The sequence below is a fragment of the Pongo abelii genome, chromosome 19, assembly GCF_028885655.2.
Source record: "Pongo abelii isolate AG06213 chromosome 19, NHGRI_mPonAbe1-v2.0_pri, whole genome shotgun sequence".
Lineage (NCBI taxonomy): Eukaryota > Metazoa > Chordata > Mammalia > Primates > Hominidae > Pongo > Pongo abelii.
Window position 1 is genome coordinate 69411792 of NC_072004.2, and position 17686 is coordinate 69429477.

Here is a 17686-nt window from a genome sequence, read left to right on the forward strand (position 1 = left end):
AAGAAACTTGCCCAAGACAAAAAGACAAACATTCTAATTAAAAAATTGGCAAGGGGGAAGAAATGGACAAATGACTTGAATAGATATTCCTCCAAAGAAGATATAAAAATAGCCCAAAAAGACATGAAAAGATGCTCAATAAGGCCGGGTGCAGTGGCTCACGCCTGTAATCCCAGCACTTTGGGAGGCCGAGGCGGGCAGATCACGAGGTCAAGAGATTGAGACCATCCTGGCTAACACAGTAAAACCCCATCTCTACTAAAAATACAAAAAATTAGCCGGGCGTGATGGTGGTGGGTGCCTATGGTCCCAGCTACTCGGGAGGCTGAGGCAGGAGAATGGCGTGAACCCAGGAGGTGGAGATCGCGCCACTGCACTCCAGCCTGGGCGACAGAGCAAGACTCCATCTCACAAAAAAAAAAAAAAAAAAAAAAAAAAAAGATGCTCGATATCAGTAATCATTAGGGAAATACAAATCAAAACTACAATGAAGTACCACTTCACACCCACTAGGACAGCTCTCTCTCTCTCTCTCTCTCCATATATATATATATATATATATTTTTTTTTTTTTTTTGAGACAGAGTTTCACTCTTGTTGCCCAGGCTGGAATGCAGTGGCATGATCTCGGCTCACTGCAACCTCCACCTCCTGGGTTCAAGCGATTCTCTTGCCTCAGCCTCCTGAGTAACTAGGATTACAGGCGCAATCCACCATGCCCAGCTAATTTTTGTATTTTTTTAGTAGAGACGGGGTTTCATCATGTTGGCCAGGGTGGTCTCAAACTCCTGACCTCAGATGATCCGCCCACCTCGGCCTCCCAAAGTGCTGGGATTACAGGCATGAGCCACTGCACCCAGCCCTATAATTTTTCAAAAAAGGGAAAATAACAAGTGTTGGTGAGGATGTAGAGAAATCAGAACCCTCATACATTGCTGGTGGGAATGTAAAATAGTTCAGTTGCTGTGGAAAACAGTCTGGCAGTTCCTCAAAAAGTTAAACATAGAGTTACCATATGACCCAGCAATTCCACTCCTAGGTATAGATCCCAAAGAATTCAGAACAGATACTCGCCGGGTGCGGTGGCTCACGCCTGTAATCCCAGCACTTTGGGAGGCTGAGGTGGGCATATCACGAGGTCAGGAGATTGAGACCAGCCTGGCTAACATGGTGAAACCCTGTCTTTACTAAAAATATGAAAAATTAGCTGAGTGTGGTGACACGCGCCTGTAGTCCCAGCTACTCAGGAGGCTGAGGCAGGAGAATGGCTTGAAGCCGGTAGGTGGAGGTTGCAGTGAGCCGAGATTTTGCCACTGCACTCCAGTCTAGGCAACAGAGTGAGACTCCATCTCAAAAAAGAAAAAAAAAAGAAAACAGATACTCATGCCAGATGCGGTGGTGCACACCTGTAATCCCAGCACTTTGGGAGGCCAAGGCAGGTGGATCACTTGAGGCCAAGAGTTCAAGACCGGCCTGGTCAACATGGCAAAATCCCATCCCTACTAAAAATACAAAAATTAGCTGGGCGTGGTGGCACACACCTGTAATCCCAGCTACTTGGGAGGCTGAGGCACAAGAATTGCTTGAACCCAGGAGGCAGAGGTTGCAGTGAGCCAAGATCATGCCATTGCACTCCAGCCTGGGTGACAGAGTGAGACTCTGTGTCAAAAAAATAAAAAATAAAAAAGAGGCCAGGTGCGGTGGCTCACATCTGTAATCCCAGAACTTCGGGAGGCAGAGGTGGGTGGATCACAAGGTCAGGAGATTGAGACCATCCTGGCTAACATAGTGAAACACCGTCTCTCCTAAAAATACAAAAAATTAGCCAGGCATGGTGGCACACGCCTGTAGTCCCAGCTACTTGGGAGGCTCAGGCAGGAGAATCGTTTGAACCCAGGAGGCGGAGGTTGCAGTGAGCTGAGATTGCGCCACTATACTCCAGCCTGGGTGACAGAGCAAGACTCTGTCAAAAAAAAGAAGGAAGGAAGGAAGGAAGGAAGGAAAGAAAGAACGAAAGAAAGAAAGAAATTCAAATACATTTACACATGTTCACAGCAGCACTATTCACAACAGCCAAAAGGTAGAAACAGCCTAAATGTCTATCAATAAATAAATGGATAAACGAATTATGGTACATTCATACGATTAAATATTATTCAGCCATAAAATGGATGAACCTTGAAAATATTATGCTAAGTGAAAGAAACCAGACATAAAACATCACATATTATATGATTCCACTTATATGAAATATCCAGAATGGGTAACTTCATAGAAATAAAACACAGATTGGTGGTGGCCAGGGGTTGGGGTGGAGGAGGGAACAGGGAGCAACTGCTTAATGGGTAAAGGGTTTCCTTTTGGGTAATGAAAATGTTTTGGGGCCAGGCACAGTGGCTCATGCCTGTAATCCCAGCACTTAGGGAGGCCAAGGCGGGAGGATCACTTGCGTCCAGGAGTTTAAGACCATCCTGGGCAACATAGTGAGATCTTGTCTCTACAAAAAATTTAAAAACTAGCCTGTTGTAGTGGCGTACACCTATAGTCCCAGTTACTTGGGAGGCTGAGGTGGGAGGATCCCTTGAGCCCAGGAGGTCGAGGCTGCAGTGAGCCATGATCCCACCACTGCATTCCAACCTGGGCAACAGAGCAAGACCCTTTCTCAGGAACAAAAACAAAACAGAAAAAGTTTTGGAACTGGATGGGGGGTTGGTTGCACAACATTGTGAATTTATTAAATGCCACTGAATTGTTCACTTTAAAATGGTTTATTTTATTTTACTTTATTTTATTTTTGAGACAGAGTCTTGCTCTGTTGCCCAGGCTGGAGTGCAGTGGCGTGATCCTAGCTCACTGCAACCTCCACTCTGGGTTCAACCAATTCTCCTGCCTCAGCCTCCCAAGCAGCTGGGATTATAAGCATGCCATCGCGCCTGGCTAATTTTGTATTATTTTAGTAGAGACGGGGTTTCACCACGTCGGCCAGGTTGGTCTCGAATTCCTGACCTCAAATGATCCACCCAATTCGGCCTTCCAAAGTGCTAGGATTACAGGCATGAGCCACCGCACCCAGCCTAAAATGGTTAATTTCATATTATGTGAATTTCACCCCAACAAAAAGAAAAAAAGAAAGTAACCAACCAACCAACACACCACCCTGCCCAAGGAGAAAGGAAAATGGCCTGCAAGAGGAACCTGACTGCGAGAAAACCACCTGGGGCTGAGGAGCCGGGAGCAGTGTTGTGACCCGAAGCGGAGGGGAGACCACCAGGACCAAGAACTATCATGGGCCTCACATTCTGCTCTTAAATCAACTCTATGAGATTGGTATTTACCACCCATTTGGGAAATGTGAAGCTAGCAAGGGCTTGGAGGGGCTCTAAATGTCAGGTTCGTTAACTGAGGGGTTAAGTGTCCAGCCCAAGGCTATGCAGCTGGTCTGCGTCAGGACCAAGATCGAGGGCCAGGACTGCCGGGCTCCTCCACAGCACTGGAGATGACATCTGCACTCCACCTCCTGCCTCTCTGGACATGCTTTCTTCTCACAAAATCTCTTCTTTCTTTTTCTTTTTTTTTTTAGGCGACAGAATCTCGCTCTGTCGCCCAGGCTGGAGTGCAGTGGCATGATCTTGGCTCACTGCAACCTCTACCTCCAGGTTCAAGCGATTCTCCTGCTTCAGCTTCCCGAGCAACTAAGATTATAGGCGTGCACCACCACGCCCAGCTAATTTATGTATTTTTAGTAGAGACGGGGTTTCACCATGTTAGCCAGGCTGGTCTCGAACTCCTGACCTCAAGTGATATGCCCTCCTCGGCCTCCCAAAGTGCTGGGATTACAGGCCTGAGCCACCATGCCCAGACAACCTTTATCTTCTCTCTCTTCAAAACTTGGCTCCTAACTTTCCCCTCCCTCCACCCACCCCCCAACTCTGCTCCCAGAATCTTCCTGGATCAGCCTTCTTACCTCGTTCCCTTGAGCACCCTGGTGGGGCCGGGTTCTTGAAGGAGCACTGCTTGCCCCCTGTGGTTTGTGCGATGAGTCTGGCTGGCTGTCCTGTCTCCCAAGGCCCTGCGTTCTGAAAACCTTCTTTCGGGAGCTGCCTCCTTTGGAAGGTTGTAGAAACCAGGCAGGTCTTGCACTCTCCCTGCCAACTGTCTTGGATGACGGGGTCCCTGCCCTGACACAGGGTCCCTCGCATTCCTGGGGCCTGCTGTGGTGACGTACAAGCCAGGAGGTTTTGCTTGAGCCAGAGAAGACAGAGGAATTCAGGGACGCTGGGCCACGGGGGAGATTGGGAGGTAAGGGGGGTGAAAGGGAGGGGTACCTCCTCAAATCTAAATGTTCTTATGCTTGATTTCCCCCAAACTCTGGCTCTAAACCTGAACCATGGAACCAAGTAAACCTTGGAGCAGAATTTTGAACTCCTCAAAGGAAGAGAACCTTTGCCAAGGCCTCCCCTTTCCAGCCTCTTTGAGAATAAATTGTGGCACTTCCCAGGGTCTCTGACTCAGCACATCCCAGGATCTCTTGACTCAGCACTATGGCTTCCCCAGTTCCCCTGCTCCCACCCCCGAAACGCCCAGTGTCCCCAGGACCTCAGAATTGGTGTTGGTGGAAAATCTCCGGAAATCTTGAGTCTGAACAAGAGTCCTGTTTCCACTCTGATGTGGTGGTAGATTGGGTGTGGGAATGCATTTTAAGGAGGAGATGGTTCTGACCAGGGCCCTCGGAGCTGCCAGCTCACCCTGGGACCGGGAGTGCAGGCTAGATGCCTCGAGGCCTCCAAAGCAAGAGGTTCTGAATTGGAAGGAGCATTGTGGTGAGATGGCCTGGCAGGGGGAGCCTGGCAGAGGCACTGGGCAGAGAGGGCTGAATGGAGGCAGCTGGGCAGAGGGTATGGATGGAGGAGCTGAGTCAAGGCGGCTGAGCCAGAGAGGAGGTCCGCAGCCAGGAGGGTTACTGAGGAACGATGGAGGAAGGTGATGGGGCACTGGGGTTGGTGTAGGGGGAGGCAAAAGGCATGGCAGCCCACCTGCCAGCCCTCAGTCCCTTGATATGGCCCCAGAGCAGAGGGTCCCAGAGCCTGGTTGCTGTTGGCCAAACCCGGCTGTGATACCAGATGAACAGAGGAAGTGTTTTCCTGTTGAAACCCAAGAAAACTCTGTGAGACAGACCAAATCAAACTTGCTGAAACAGTCCCTTCCCGCCACTCTCCTCTTATCTTGCCTACCCTCTGCCGCCAACCCATCATCTAGATGTGACTTCCTTAGGCCACAGTGATGCTGAGCTGTCAGAGGCACGGGAGAAACAGGTGTCTCTGGAAGCCTGTGCCAGACTCCCAGCCAGGGCCACCCATTCTCCAGGCTGAGGGTGGGCAGATAGTGGGAAGGGGCGTTTGCGGTCTGGCTGCTGGGGGTATCATCAGCATCCTCAGGTGAACACCACCCAGAACAAGGCCTAACAGGACCAGGGCAGGGTAGAGTTTGGGTATGGAACCACCTGAGTCTCAGGTGTGTACAGACACCCTGGTGTGTATAAGCACTGACATTCTCTCATGTGTGTGAGAATCAAAGTTAGCAGGGTTGGGGTCCTTAGAGGCTGCTGTGTCCAATGACTCACACCAGGGGCAATCACACCAGGCACAACTCTTCCCTTCTACAACCCTGTTTTTGGAGACTAGGATGTGGAAAACCCTACTTCCTTTGTTCATTCAAAGGAGTGCTTGTCATGGACCAGGCACAGTCCCGGCTCTCCTGTGCTTACATTCCAGGGGGAAGATAGGCAACAGACACCAATACATGGATCATTCTTTTCCATTTTTTTTGAGGCTGGGTCTTGCTCTGTCGCCCAGGCTGGAGTGCTGTGGCGCGACCGTGGCTTACTGCAGCCTCCAACACCTGGGCTCACGCGATCCTACAGCCTCAGCATCCCAAGTAGCTAAGACTACAGGCGTGCACCACCACACCTAGCTAACTTTTTAAAAATGGATTTTTTGTGGAGATGGGGGTGTCACTGTGTTGCCCAGGCTGTTCTTAAACTCCTGGCCTCAAGCAATCCTCCCGCCTCAGCATCCCGAAGTACTGGGATTACAGGCATGAGCAACTGTGCCTGGCTGATACACAGATAATTTGATGCAGGAGGTGATAAGTAATATGGAGAAAAATAGGCCGGGCGCCCTGGCTCACGCCTGTAATCCCAGCACTTCGGGAGGTCAAGGTGGGCGGATGACGAGGTCAGGAGATCAAGACCGTCCTGGCTAACATGGTGAAACCCCATCTCTACTAAAAATACAAAATAGCCGGGCATGGTGGCGGGCGCCTGTAGTCCCAGCTACTTGGGAGGCTGAGGCAGGAGAATGGCGTGAACCCAGGAGGCAGAGCTTGCAGTGAGCCGAGATCGTGCCACTGCACTCCAGCCTGGGGGACAGAGCAAGACTCTATCTCAAAAAAAAAAAAAAGAAAAGAAAAATAGAGTCTATCCCCTGTGCCCCAGTCACAGCCCTGCAGCTGCTGGAAAACAACCACACTGGCCGGGCGCAGTGGCTCACGTCTGTAATCCCAGCACTTTGGGAGGCTGAGGCGGGTGGATTGCCTGAGCTCAGGAGTTCAAGACCAGCTTGGGCAACACGGTGAAAGCCCGTCTCTACTAAAATACAAAAAATTAGCCGGGCTTGGCAGCATGTGCCTGTAGTCCCAGCTATTCAGGAGGCTGAAGCAGGAGAATTGCTAGAACCTGGGAGGCAGAGGTTGCAGTGAGCTGAGATCGTGCCATCGCACTCCAGCCTAGGCCACAGAGCAAGACTCTGTCTCTAAAAAAAAAAAAAAAGAAAGAAAAGAAAAGAAAGAAAGAAATAAAACAACCACATCTAGAACCTTCTCTATACCAGGCTAAACACCCCAAACGCCTTCTACCATTCCTCCAGGGACAAGAGTGCAAGTCTCTTCACAACATCCCCAGCTGCCCTCCCCTGGACTCCTCTTGTGTCTGGATAACCACTTGAAAGGGGAGCACAAGCCCCTCAATGGCAGTCAGGCCGAAGAAATAGCCCACAGGACCCCCAGAGCCCCAGCCCCTGTCCCCAGGTTTCTATCACGCAGCTCGCTTTCGCACCTCCAGCCTTGGCAGCCACTTTATGCACCTGACTCATCCTAGCCCACAAGAAGTGGGGATCCCCAAATCTTTTCCTCGTGAGCTGCTGCTAAACCACATCTCTCCCAACTCATTCTAAACCTAAATGCCAGGATTTATATTTATCCCAATAGTTTCATCTGTTCCGAGGCGGATGTCATTCCAGCCTGCCCATGAGGCCTTCGGGTTCCTGACCTGACATCTGCACTCTCAGATAAGTTACCCTTAAAGCCTGGTCCTCCTGTCTTTAGGCAGAGCCAGGGACAAGCCCTTTGGCTGTCAGAGGGACCTCCTTCCAGGTGGCCTTGCTCCTGTGTGGACCCCTCGATGTGTAGCTGCAGAGGGGATCACGAAGCCCCCGAGATGGTGGAAGCCTCATGTTCTGACAATCGAGTGGGTCACCAATTATAAAAATTGGTTTGAAATCTTATAGATCAGAAGTTCCTGGCCAGGCACGGTGGCTCACACCTGTAATCCCAGCACTTTGGGAGGCTGAGGCAGGTGGATCACCTGAGGTCAGGAGTTTGAGACCAGCATGGCCAACATGGTGAAACCCCATCTCCACTAAAAATACAAAAATTAGCTGGGCGTGATGGCACACACCTGTAATCCCAGCTACTTGGGAGGCTGAGGCAGGAGAAACACTTGAACCTCGGAGCCAGAGGCTTCAGTAAACCGAGATTACACCACTGCATTCCAGCCTGGGCAACTGAGCAACACTCCGTCTCAAAAAAAAAAAAGTTCCCATACCTACATGACCATCAAAATCACATTTTTAAATCTCTGCAACTTTGCCAGGAACACATGGGGAAGTTGAAACAACAATAACAACAACAACAAATTCCCAAAATCCATTGCTCCAGTGTTTCTGAACCAGTCCATCCAGGGTGGAGCCTGAGAATTTGTGGTGTTGTTTTTTAAGCTCTGGTGTTATTGAATCCATACTGGCTCTTAATGAACCCCACTGTCCTTTCTGAACACCCACGAACAATTGCTTCCAGAAATCTAAGTCTCCATGGCTCTTTTCTGAAAGGTCCTCTTTGTGCAGACTGGGACATAATACTTCTGACCTGTGTGTCTGGTCCTGAGCAGGTTATCAGTTATTCAACCAATGTCCCAATAAAGCTGTGGGGTCGGGGATGAGCTGCCAGGTGTCTCCTTAATCAGGGGCCTCTCCTACTCCGGCCTTCCACTCCACCATCTCACCATGGCAGTCCTGCTCCCTGTTCTGCAGGATCAAGAAGACGGAGCAGATTGGAAAGGGAGTGATGCCATGTCCCCTGAAGTTCCATCTCAAACTAGGAGCCCAAACTAGGGTGAGGTGAGGAGGCACCTACCTTGGGTACAACATCTAAGATGGCAGCAAAACTCAGGAATCAAGATAGAGAATACTTCAATGCAATATTTAAAAAAATCAAAATGAATACAAAAAAATAATATTTCGATGAACAGAATATCAAAAGTTTATTATGCTTTTTATAGAGGCAAGTTCTCATTATGTTGCCTAGCTGGTCTCCAACTCCTGGCCTCAAGTGATCCTCCCACCTCGAGCCTCCCAAAGTGCTGGGATTACAGGCGTCAACCACCGTGCCTGGCCCAAAATTTCAAAGAAATACAGGTTTAGTCATGGTTCCAAACCATTTCAGAGCCTGAGATACAAGGGAAAAACGGTAACAGGAACAATGCAGAGAGCAGAGGGGAAAAAAAATCTCAAAATTGTTCTAATATCCTCAGAGGGAGAAGATATTACATCCACAAAACAAGAACAGGATGCTTTTTTGTTAAAGAAAAATAAATCTGAAAATAAAAAAGAGCTCTTAGAAATTAACAATATGATAGTAGAGAAAAAAATCAGCGATATTATGAAAATAAGATTGAGAAAATCCTCCAGAAAGAAGAACAACAAGCACACTAACAAATAAACAACAAAAAAGCAAAAGAGACGCACAACAGAAGAGAGAAGAAAAAATTTAAGGATCAATTCCAGAAATGGACAACTAACCATGAGGAATTGTAGAAAGGAGAAATCTGAAAGAAATAAGGCAAAAACACTTTCCAGAACTGACAAATGTAAGTCTCTTGATTGAAACAGTCCCCCAACGTCCAGCATGGCAAACAAAAACAGCCAGAGAAGGGCATGTCACTGTAATTTCAGAATGCTGGAGTTACAGGGAGTACCCTGAGAGCTTCCAGAAGTCAGGGGAAAACCGGCATATACAAAGGTCAAAAATAAGAATCACACCAAGCCTCTGAACAGTGACATCAGAAGCCAGAAGACAATGGAGAGATGCCTTCAAACTTCTGAAAGAAAACTATTTTCAAGACCGGGAGCGGTGGCTTACACTTGTAATCCCAGCACTTTGGAAGGCCGAGGCTAGCAGATCACTTGAGGTCAGGAGTTTGAGACCAGCCTGGCCAACACGGTGAAACCCCATCTCTACTAAAAATACAAAAAATTAGGCGGGCATTGTGGCACACACCTGTAATCCCAGTTACTCAGGAGGCTGAGGTAGGAGAATCGCTTGAACCCAGGAGGAGGAGGAGGTTGCAATGAGCCAAAATTGCGCCACTGCACTCCAGCCTCGGCGACAGAGCGAGACTCCATCTCAAAAAGAAGAAAAAGTAAATTATTTTCAATCTAGAATTCTATATTCAGCCAAGCCACCAGTCAAATGAAAGGACAGAATAAAGACATCTTCAGACACGCACGTTCTCAAGGGAATTTTTTCCTCTGTGCAACCTTTCCCAGGAAGCTAAACAAACAAAAGGATGAAGCAGGAAAGAGAAGACACAGGGTCAAGGGAACAGGGGATCCAACACAGGAAGGAGACAAAGGGGTTCCCAGGATGAAGAGAAACGGAGGCCCCAGGATCACACCCGTGGTACCAGGAGGCGAGTGGCTGGGCGGGATTGGAGTGCAGAACAGGAGAGAAGTTTCTCGGGGGGATAAAGGAACTGACAGGTTTGACCACCCTGAATTATCTTTTTTTCTTTCTTTTATATTTTTTCAGAGACAGAGTCTTCTTCTTTTGCCCAGGCTGGTGAGGTCACAGCTCAACACAGCCTTGACCGCCCAGCCTCAAGCAATCCTCCAGCCTTAGCCTCCCAAGTAGCTGGGACTACAGGGGCAAGCCACCACACCCAGATAATTTTTGTTTTAATTTTTTATAGATGTGGGTCTCACTATGTTGCTTAAGCCATTCTGGAACTCCTGAGCTCAAGTGATCCACCTGTCTCGGCCTCCCAAAGTGCTGAGATTTTAGGTGTGGGCCACCATGCCCAGCCCACACTGGAAATTACATTTGAGGCTAGGGGATATGTAGGAAAATGTAGCTACAGCAGGCACAGAAAACTAAGCAAGGGCAGGAGAGGGGGCCAGGATCTAGGAAGAGCCAAAATCATACAAGAATAGAAATAATGATATGACCCTGCCTGGATTAGAAGTGAACACTATGTACATGATCGTCACAATCCACGACCGATCGAACAGGAAGATTGGGCGGCAGGGTGAAAGGTTGCTCAGCGGGAGTATACAAAAGCCAAATCTCCCTGAGCCGCAGCAGGCCATGAATAGATACGGCCTACAATCAGTGCACAGAGAGGTAGCAGTACAGTATAAGCAAATCCCTTGGAAATATGGAAGTAAACTCCAGAGGAAACAGCCCAGACAGAGCCTTCTGAGAATGGGGAGGGGGCAGGCCCCAGGGGAGAGGAGGGGCAGGACTGCCGTTTTGTTTTATGATTTTAGCACTATTTAACCTTTTTTTTTTTTAACTATCAGCACATACTAATTTAAGAAAATAGTTATTAAAATATAAAATAAATCTATATTGAGAAGCAGGTCCTCTTGTTGCTTCTTGTGTCCTAAGAATCCACCCTCATCACTCCCAGCCGCAGGCACCTACACACACAGCCACAGGCACCTACACTCACACTCACACTCACACTCGCACACGTTCATCACAAATACCCACAAACAGCCCACAGTGACAGACAGGTACACATACATAATATACAAAATCATCTGACACAGGTGCGAACCCAGCGTCCATGACACACACACCCATTCCCAGAAACGCACAATTATATTAATAGATTCACCCCCAGACACACCGAGGCTTCCAAGAGCCTCCCAGAAACCCTGAGAGGAGAGCACTTCCTCCAGGCCTCTCCTCCCTGCGCCAGCACCCCAGAACTGCCCCAGGACAAGGAGGTTGTCTCCAGGAGCTGCACCCTAATTGCTTTCTCTACTCAGCCCCCTGCTGAGTGCCCAGCCCTTAGGCTAAGCAGCCATTAATCCTCTTGCACCCTAGTCTGTAGATGGGGCAGAAATGGGGTGGGGAAGGGCCCCATCTGGCAGCTGAGATGTGACTCATAATGCCACTGTCAGCTTTTTCTTCCCTAAGTCATGGGAGAGTCCAATGTCAGGAACGCTGTGGTCAGGCTGTGCATCCTGGTACAATCCATTTGATGTCTCTGGGTCCAGGAGGGAGTAGGCAGCCTATTAAATGCTGAGATGCTGTGATTTTTATGACCCAGTCTGGGCCCTGCTTCCATCCCCTCCCTGGGGATTCTTCTCTCCACCCTGTCCTCCAGGGCCAACCCCAAATGATATGTGATTTGCATGTAGGACAAGCACATCTAGGGCAGCTGGTGAGACCTCCCCCACCCCCACTTCGCTCCCCCTCCATGTTCCTCCAGCACTCACCATCACCCTGGTTCTGTTATCTGGCAGCGTGTCCATGGCCAGGGTGCCCCCACCCAGGTCCTGGCTCAGCTGGGTCCTGTCCGGCTCTGACACCTGCCCAGGGCTCTCTCGGGCTCTCCGGTTCCAGCCCCGCACGGTCCCCTTGGCAGCCCATCCAGAGCCTGGGCCCTCATCGTGACCTGGGAGAAGGGGACAGAAACCTGAGTGCCAGCAGTCTGGAATGAAGATCCGAGAGGGGAATCCAGCCCAGTTATTCTGCAAGGGCCCCAACACCATGCCACTGTAGACTTTGCAGACACTTGACTACCAGGACAGGAGACACCCAATGTGTACTGAGAGTCACGTGCCCAGCTGCAGGCAAAGCACTTCGCACATATCCTTTTAATCCTCATGCCAGCTCTCTGCAGTAGATAGGATGCTCTCCATTTTGCAAACAAGAATCAGAGGCTCAGAGGTTAAAAGTCACGCAGTGGGTTAGGCATGCAGATAAGTTTCAAACCCAAGCTGATCTGCCTCCAACGGGTGATTATTCTCAACCTCAGCTACACACTGGAGTCACCTGGACAGCTTCAAAAGTTCCTGATGTCTGGGTCCCACCCCAGAGATCTCTTGTAACTGGTCTATGGTGTAGCCTGGGTATTCGATTTCTTAAAAGAGCCTCAGGGGAGATTTTGAGGAGTCTTGGACGTAACTCTGCAGGCAAGGGTGAGAACCATTGCCGTTGAGCCTTCCAAACCAGTTTCTTATTTCTCTGGCAGAAATGGCACATAATCCTATTTCCCAGTGGGGTCAGGGGACTAGAAGCCAGAGAGCAGTTCTTTTCGTTCAGGGCTTCTCAACCTCGGTTCTATTGACATTTGGACTGGATAATTCCTTTTTCCAATTTTTTTATTGTGGCAAAATACACATAACAAAATTTGCCATCTAACCGTTTCCAAGTATACAATTCAGTAACATTAAATATGTTCCTAATGTTGTATGACCGTCGCCACCATCCATCTGCATAATTCTTTTCACCTTGTAAAACTAAAATTCTGTTCCTGGTAAATAATAACTCCCTATTCATCCCTGTTATTTTATTTTATTTTATTTTATTTAAGAGATGGGGCCTTGCTCTGTCACCCAGGCTGGAGTGTAGTGGTGCGATCATAGCTCACTGCAGCCTGCAACTGCTGGGCTCATGCGACCCTCCCACCTCAGCCTCCTAAGTAGCTGGGACTATAGGCATGCGCCACCATGCCCAGCTAATCTTTTTACTTTTTATAGAGACAGGGTCTCACTATTTTGTTCAGGGTGGTTGGTCTTGAATTCCTGGTCTCAAGCAATTTTCCCACCTTGGCTCCCAAGGTGCTGGGATTACAGATGTGAGCCACAGCGCCCGGCCTGTATCTATGATTTTGACTACTCTAAGTAACTCATATAAATGGAATCATACTATAGTTGTCTTTTTGTGATTGGCTTATTTCACTTAGCATAATAAATTCAAGGTTCATTCATGTTGTAGCATATGGCAGAATTGACTTACTTTTGAAGGCTGCATAATATTCCATTGTGTGGATATACCACGTTTTGCTAGCCCACTCAACTATCAATGGATGTCTGTTTTGCTTCCACCTTTTAGCTATTGTGAACAATGCTGCTACAAACATGGGTGTACAAATATCTCCTTGAGACCTGGCCTTCAATTCTTTTGGGTATATACCCAGAAGTGGAATTGCTGGATCATATGGTAATTCTATTTCTAATTTTTTGAGGAATTGTCATACTGTTTTCCATATAAAATGTTTTCCATGTAAAATGGCTGGACCATTTTACATTCCCACCAACAGTGCACATGGGTTCCAATCTCTCCACATTCTTGCCAATACTTGTTATTTTCTGGTTTTTTTATAGTAGCCATCCTAACAGGTATGAGGTAGTATCTCGTCGTTTTTATAAATTGGCATTTCCCTAATGATTAGTGACACCAAACATCTTTTCATATGCTTGTGGGCCATTTGTATATCTTCTTTGCAGAAATCTCTATTTAAGTCTTTTGCCTGTTTTTAAATTGGATTGTTGGTTGGACTGGGTAATTCATTGTTATGTGGGAGCTGTCCAGTGCTCTGTAAGATGTTTAGCAGCAGCCTTGGCCCCTGCTCACTAAATGCCAATAGCACCATGCTCCTCCCCATCCCAGTCTGTGACAATGAAAAGCGTTTCCAAACATTGCCAAATATCCCCTGGGGAACAAAATTACCCCTCCCTTGCCCCATTGAGAACCACTGTTTTACTCCTATCACTACCTAGATACTGTCTAGGATGGCAAATAGATTTCATATCACATGCCATCTGCAATCCATTCGTGACAGCCAGAGGCACTCCAACTGAGAATGCAAAGGCTCCTCTTGTATTTAGCAGGAAGGACTGTCAAGATCAATAAGCAATGTCTACCATGGGCAATGGATTGGAAAGTGACTACACACAGGCCATTTCGCAGCCATTCCTAGGTTCCATGGTCTCCTCTCCAGTTCCCTCTGGGCTGTTAAATTCAGGCTTTTTTTGAGACAGGGTCTCACTCTAGCAGTGAGTGGTGCAATCACAGCTCGCTGTAGCCTCGACCTCTCAGGCTCAAGCAATCCTCCCACCTCAGCCTTCCGAGTAGCTGGGACTACAGTTGCGCGCCACCACACCCAGCTAATTATTATTATTTTATTTTGTATTTTTCGTAGAGGCTGGCTTTCACCATGTTGCCTACACTGGCCTTGAACTCCTAGGCTCAAGCAGTCCTCCCACCTTGGCCTCCCGAAGTGGTGGGATTATAAGCGTGAGCCACTGCACCAGGTCTGTTAAATTAGTTCTAACTAAAGGCCGGGCGCAGTGGCTCACACCTATAATCCCAGCACTTTGGGAGGCTGAGGCGGGTGGATCACCTGAGGTCAGGAATTCGAGACCAGCCTGGCCAACATGGCGAAACCCTGTCTCTAATAAAAATACAAAAATTAGCCGGGCATGGTGGCGGACAGCTATAATCCCAGCTACTCGGGAGGCTGAGGCAGAATTGCTTGAACCTGGGAGGCAGAGGTTGCAGTGAGCCGAGATTGCACCACTGTACTCCAGCCTGGGCAAAAAAGCGAAACTCCATCTCCGAATAAATAAATAAACAACACAAAAACCATCCTTTTCCATTTCAAAAAGATTTATGCTCCCCAAAGCTGTGCCTTTTATTGTCATTCTAATGGTCACACCTACTATGGATGTATATATGAGAACAGACCATCAGATAGGTGGATCTGACATTCCCCACCTATGACCCTCATCCATTTCAGGCCCACCCTGTGTCAGATACCTGTCTCAACCTCTGCCTTCCCCCAGCCCACTCCCCAGAGCTCCTGGATGTGGCTCTCCCTCTCCTAGAGCACCTACGTGTGCGACTATGTGCCTATCTCCCTGGTAGATTTGAGTTCCCCCAGGATTCTCTCCACCTTCTTCAAATTTGTCATGTCCAGCAAACAGCAGGTGCTCCATCACCGCAGAACTGAGAACACAATGCATAGGGTAGCTCCTGGGAGCCAGCAAGGACAGAGGTTGAGACCAGGCTTGGCCAGGCCCAGGCCTGGGGCTGAGTCCAGAACTCTGCTGTGGGGCCCTGCTTTGTCATTAGACATTGTACCCAATTAAGTCATTCTTGGCTGCTGGCGCCTACTGGACCCTTGCCGGGCCCCCTCTCACTTCTCTGCCCCTAATAGCAACCAGATGCTGCTGGAGAACGTGGGGAGGAGGGCAGTCCCCAGACCCCTTCTCCAAGATGCCCACTGGCTGCCCACAGATGGAGCTGAGTCCAGGGCTGAGAAGGCAGCCTGCCCACTGCCCAGGCCGAAGCCAGGGCTGTCTGGTCTCTCTTGGGTGGGGCCCACAGCTGCTTCTGGAGACAGAGCTGTTTGTGCTGGGCTGGTCTGCCCAGCTCCCCAGGTCTTCCTGCAAGCAGCCCTGGGGCCTGGGCAGGAGCCAGAACAGGATAGAGTGGGTAGTGAACAAGTGGAGGGGCTCGGCGGCCCAGAGAGGAGTGTCGGGGATCTTCAGGATTCACAAACCTGGAGCCGGGACAGGAGGCGGGATGGTGGAGGCCTGCAGCACGGGGAAGGACAGGGAGGGGCCCAGCTGGGGGGGTGCTAGGGAAGAGACACTGGGTTGACCTCGCCAGCCAGTCTTGCCACTCACAAGTTGTGGGACCTTAGCCCCATCAGTTTTCCTCTCTAAGCCTCAGCTCCCTAGTGACTAAGATGGATTTGACAATCGTGCCCACAGTACAGGCTGCCATAAGCGTCAAGTGAGAAACATAAATGAGGTTTTATAGAGAGCTCAGGCCAGGGTAAGAGGTAAAGAGTCCATGAAAGAGGGCAGGGCGAGGGATGGAGAGGGAGCTTGACCGGGACCCTGGCCTAGCCCTGAATCTTACTCTTCCAACCCATACTACATCTGTTTGCTGGCCATCCTTCCTTCCCTGTTGCCTGGGACAGGACGTCATCCCCACAACTCATGAAAGAAGCCAACACAGCTGCTTGCTCACGTGTGTATGCAGGGGCCCACGTGCCTGTGCACATGCCCAGGAAGAGTTGCCTGAAAGCCTCGGCCTTCCCGTATGTGCTCACACACAAGTTGGACACCTGCCCAACCCTCAGCCACTCCTCACCCCACCTGCCTTCCACTGGAGAGAGCTTCATTTTCCCTGGACCCGTTCCCCGCCTGCCTGTGTGAGAGCACCCGCCTGCATGTGTTGCCAAGGAGCTTCCAGAACACAAGCTGTTCATTCATTGATTCACTCACTCACTGCCCCAAGTAGTGTGCAGTCCAGTGGGATGCCATAATAATCACAGTAGTAATAAACATCATAGCTGACTTTCAGAGAACGCTGCTCTGTGCTAGCACTATTCCAGGGGCTTTAAACACATTCACCCCCTTAATCTTCACAATAATCCCATGAAATAGTTACTAGTTTAAAATCCATTTTACAATGGAGAAACTGAGGCACAAAGACGTTAAGGAACCTCCCAAGGTCACAGAACCAGTCCATGGCAGGATCTGAACTCAGGCAGGCTGGCTCCAGAGCCTACTCAGAACCACAGAAAGTGCAGTAAAAAGTGACCAACAATCCCCACTGTTTCCCAGGGTGCAGGGGCAGCCCTGGGGTGGGGCTGGCATGTGGGCTAGGTTCTTGGAGGGCCCTGCTCAGGCTGCCATTGGGCCTGAACCTGAGAGCTTCCCTGGGAGACTGTGTCCCCCAGCATGCAGGGTACAGCCCAGCAGTAGCGTCCCAGTCCCCTCAGCTGGCACTGGTCCCATTTCAGGGCAAGAGGGAATGGGGCTGACTTCGGGAGGCCAGGTTGTGTGGCCCCAGAGCCTGGGCCAAGCCATCCTTACCTCACCCAACACCCAAGCTTGGCATCCCAGCCCTGGGCCACCCCACAGCTCAGGTTACCACAGCCTCTATCCTGGGTCAGCCTCCACCCTTAATGCCCTAGAGCCAATCTCCCCCACGGTAGCCAGGACAAGCCACCTAGAGGGTGAACTTGATTCCATCTCTCTCCGGCTTCCAGCTCACCTGTCCCTGGCTCATCCTGTCCCTCAGGCTGAGAAAAAGAGGAGAAGAGAAAGGAGGGGAGGGGAGGGGAGGGAAGGGGGAACATCTTTAAATGCCCTGAGTACCTGAGATACACCTAACTGGAAACACCCTTCCCTTGGAACTTCATTGTAGTATCAGAGCAGTAAAACAACACAGATTTGGAATCAGACAAGCTAGAAGTTGAACCCTGAATCTACCACCTACCGACTATGACATTGGACAAATTACATACACTCTCTAAGACTCA

General features: G+C 49.4%; 1 protein-coding gene across 4 annotated transcripts in view; it reads right to left on the reverse strand.

The window, feature by feature from the left end:
• PLXDC1 (plexin domain containing 1) overlaps positions 1-17686 on the reverse strand; it is an 84064-nt gene that overhangs the window by 60243 nt on the left and 6135 nt on the right. For all 4 annotated transcript variants that reach the window (XM_024235070.3, XM_054546636.2, XM_054546635.2 and 1 more), the window contains exon 2: positions 11838-12016. In XM_024235070.3, the coding sequence (XP_024090838.3) occupies positions 11838-12016 (179 nt within the window). The remainder of the gene's footprint in view (positions 1-11837; positions 12017-17686) is intronic.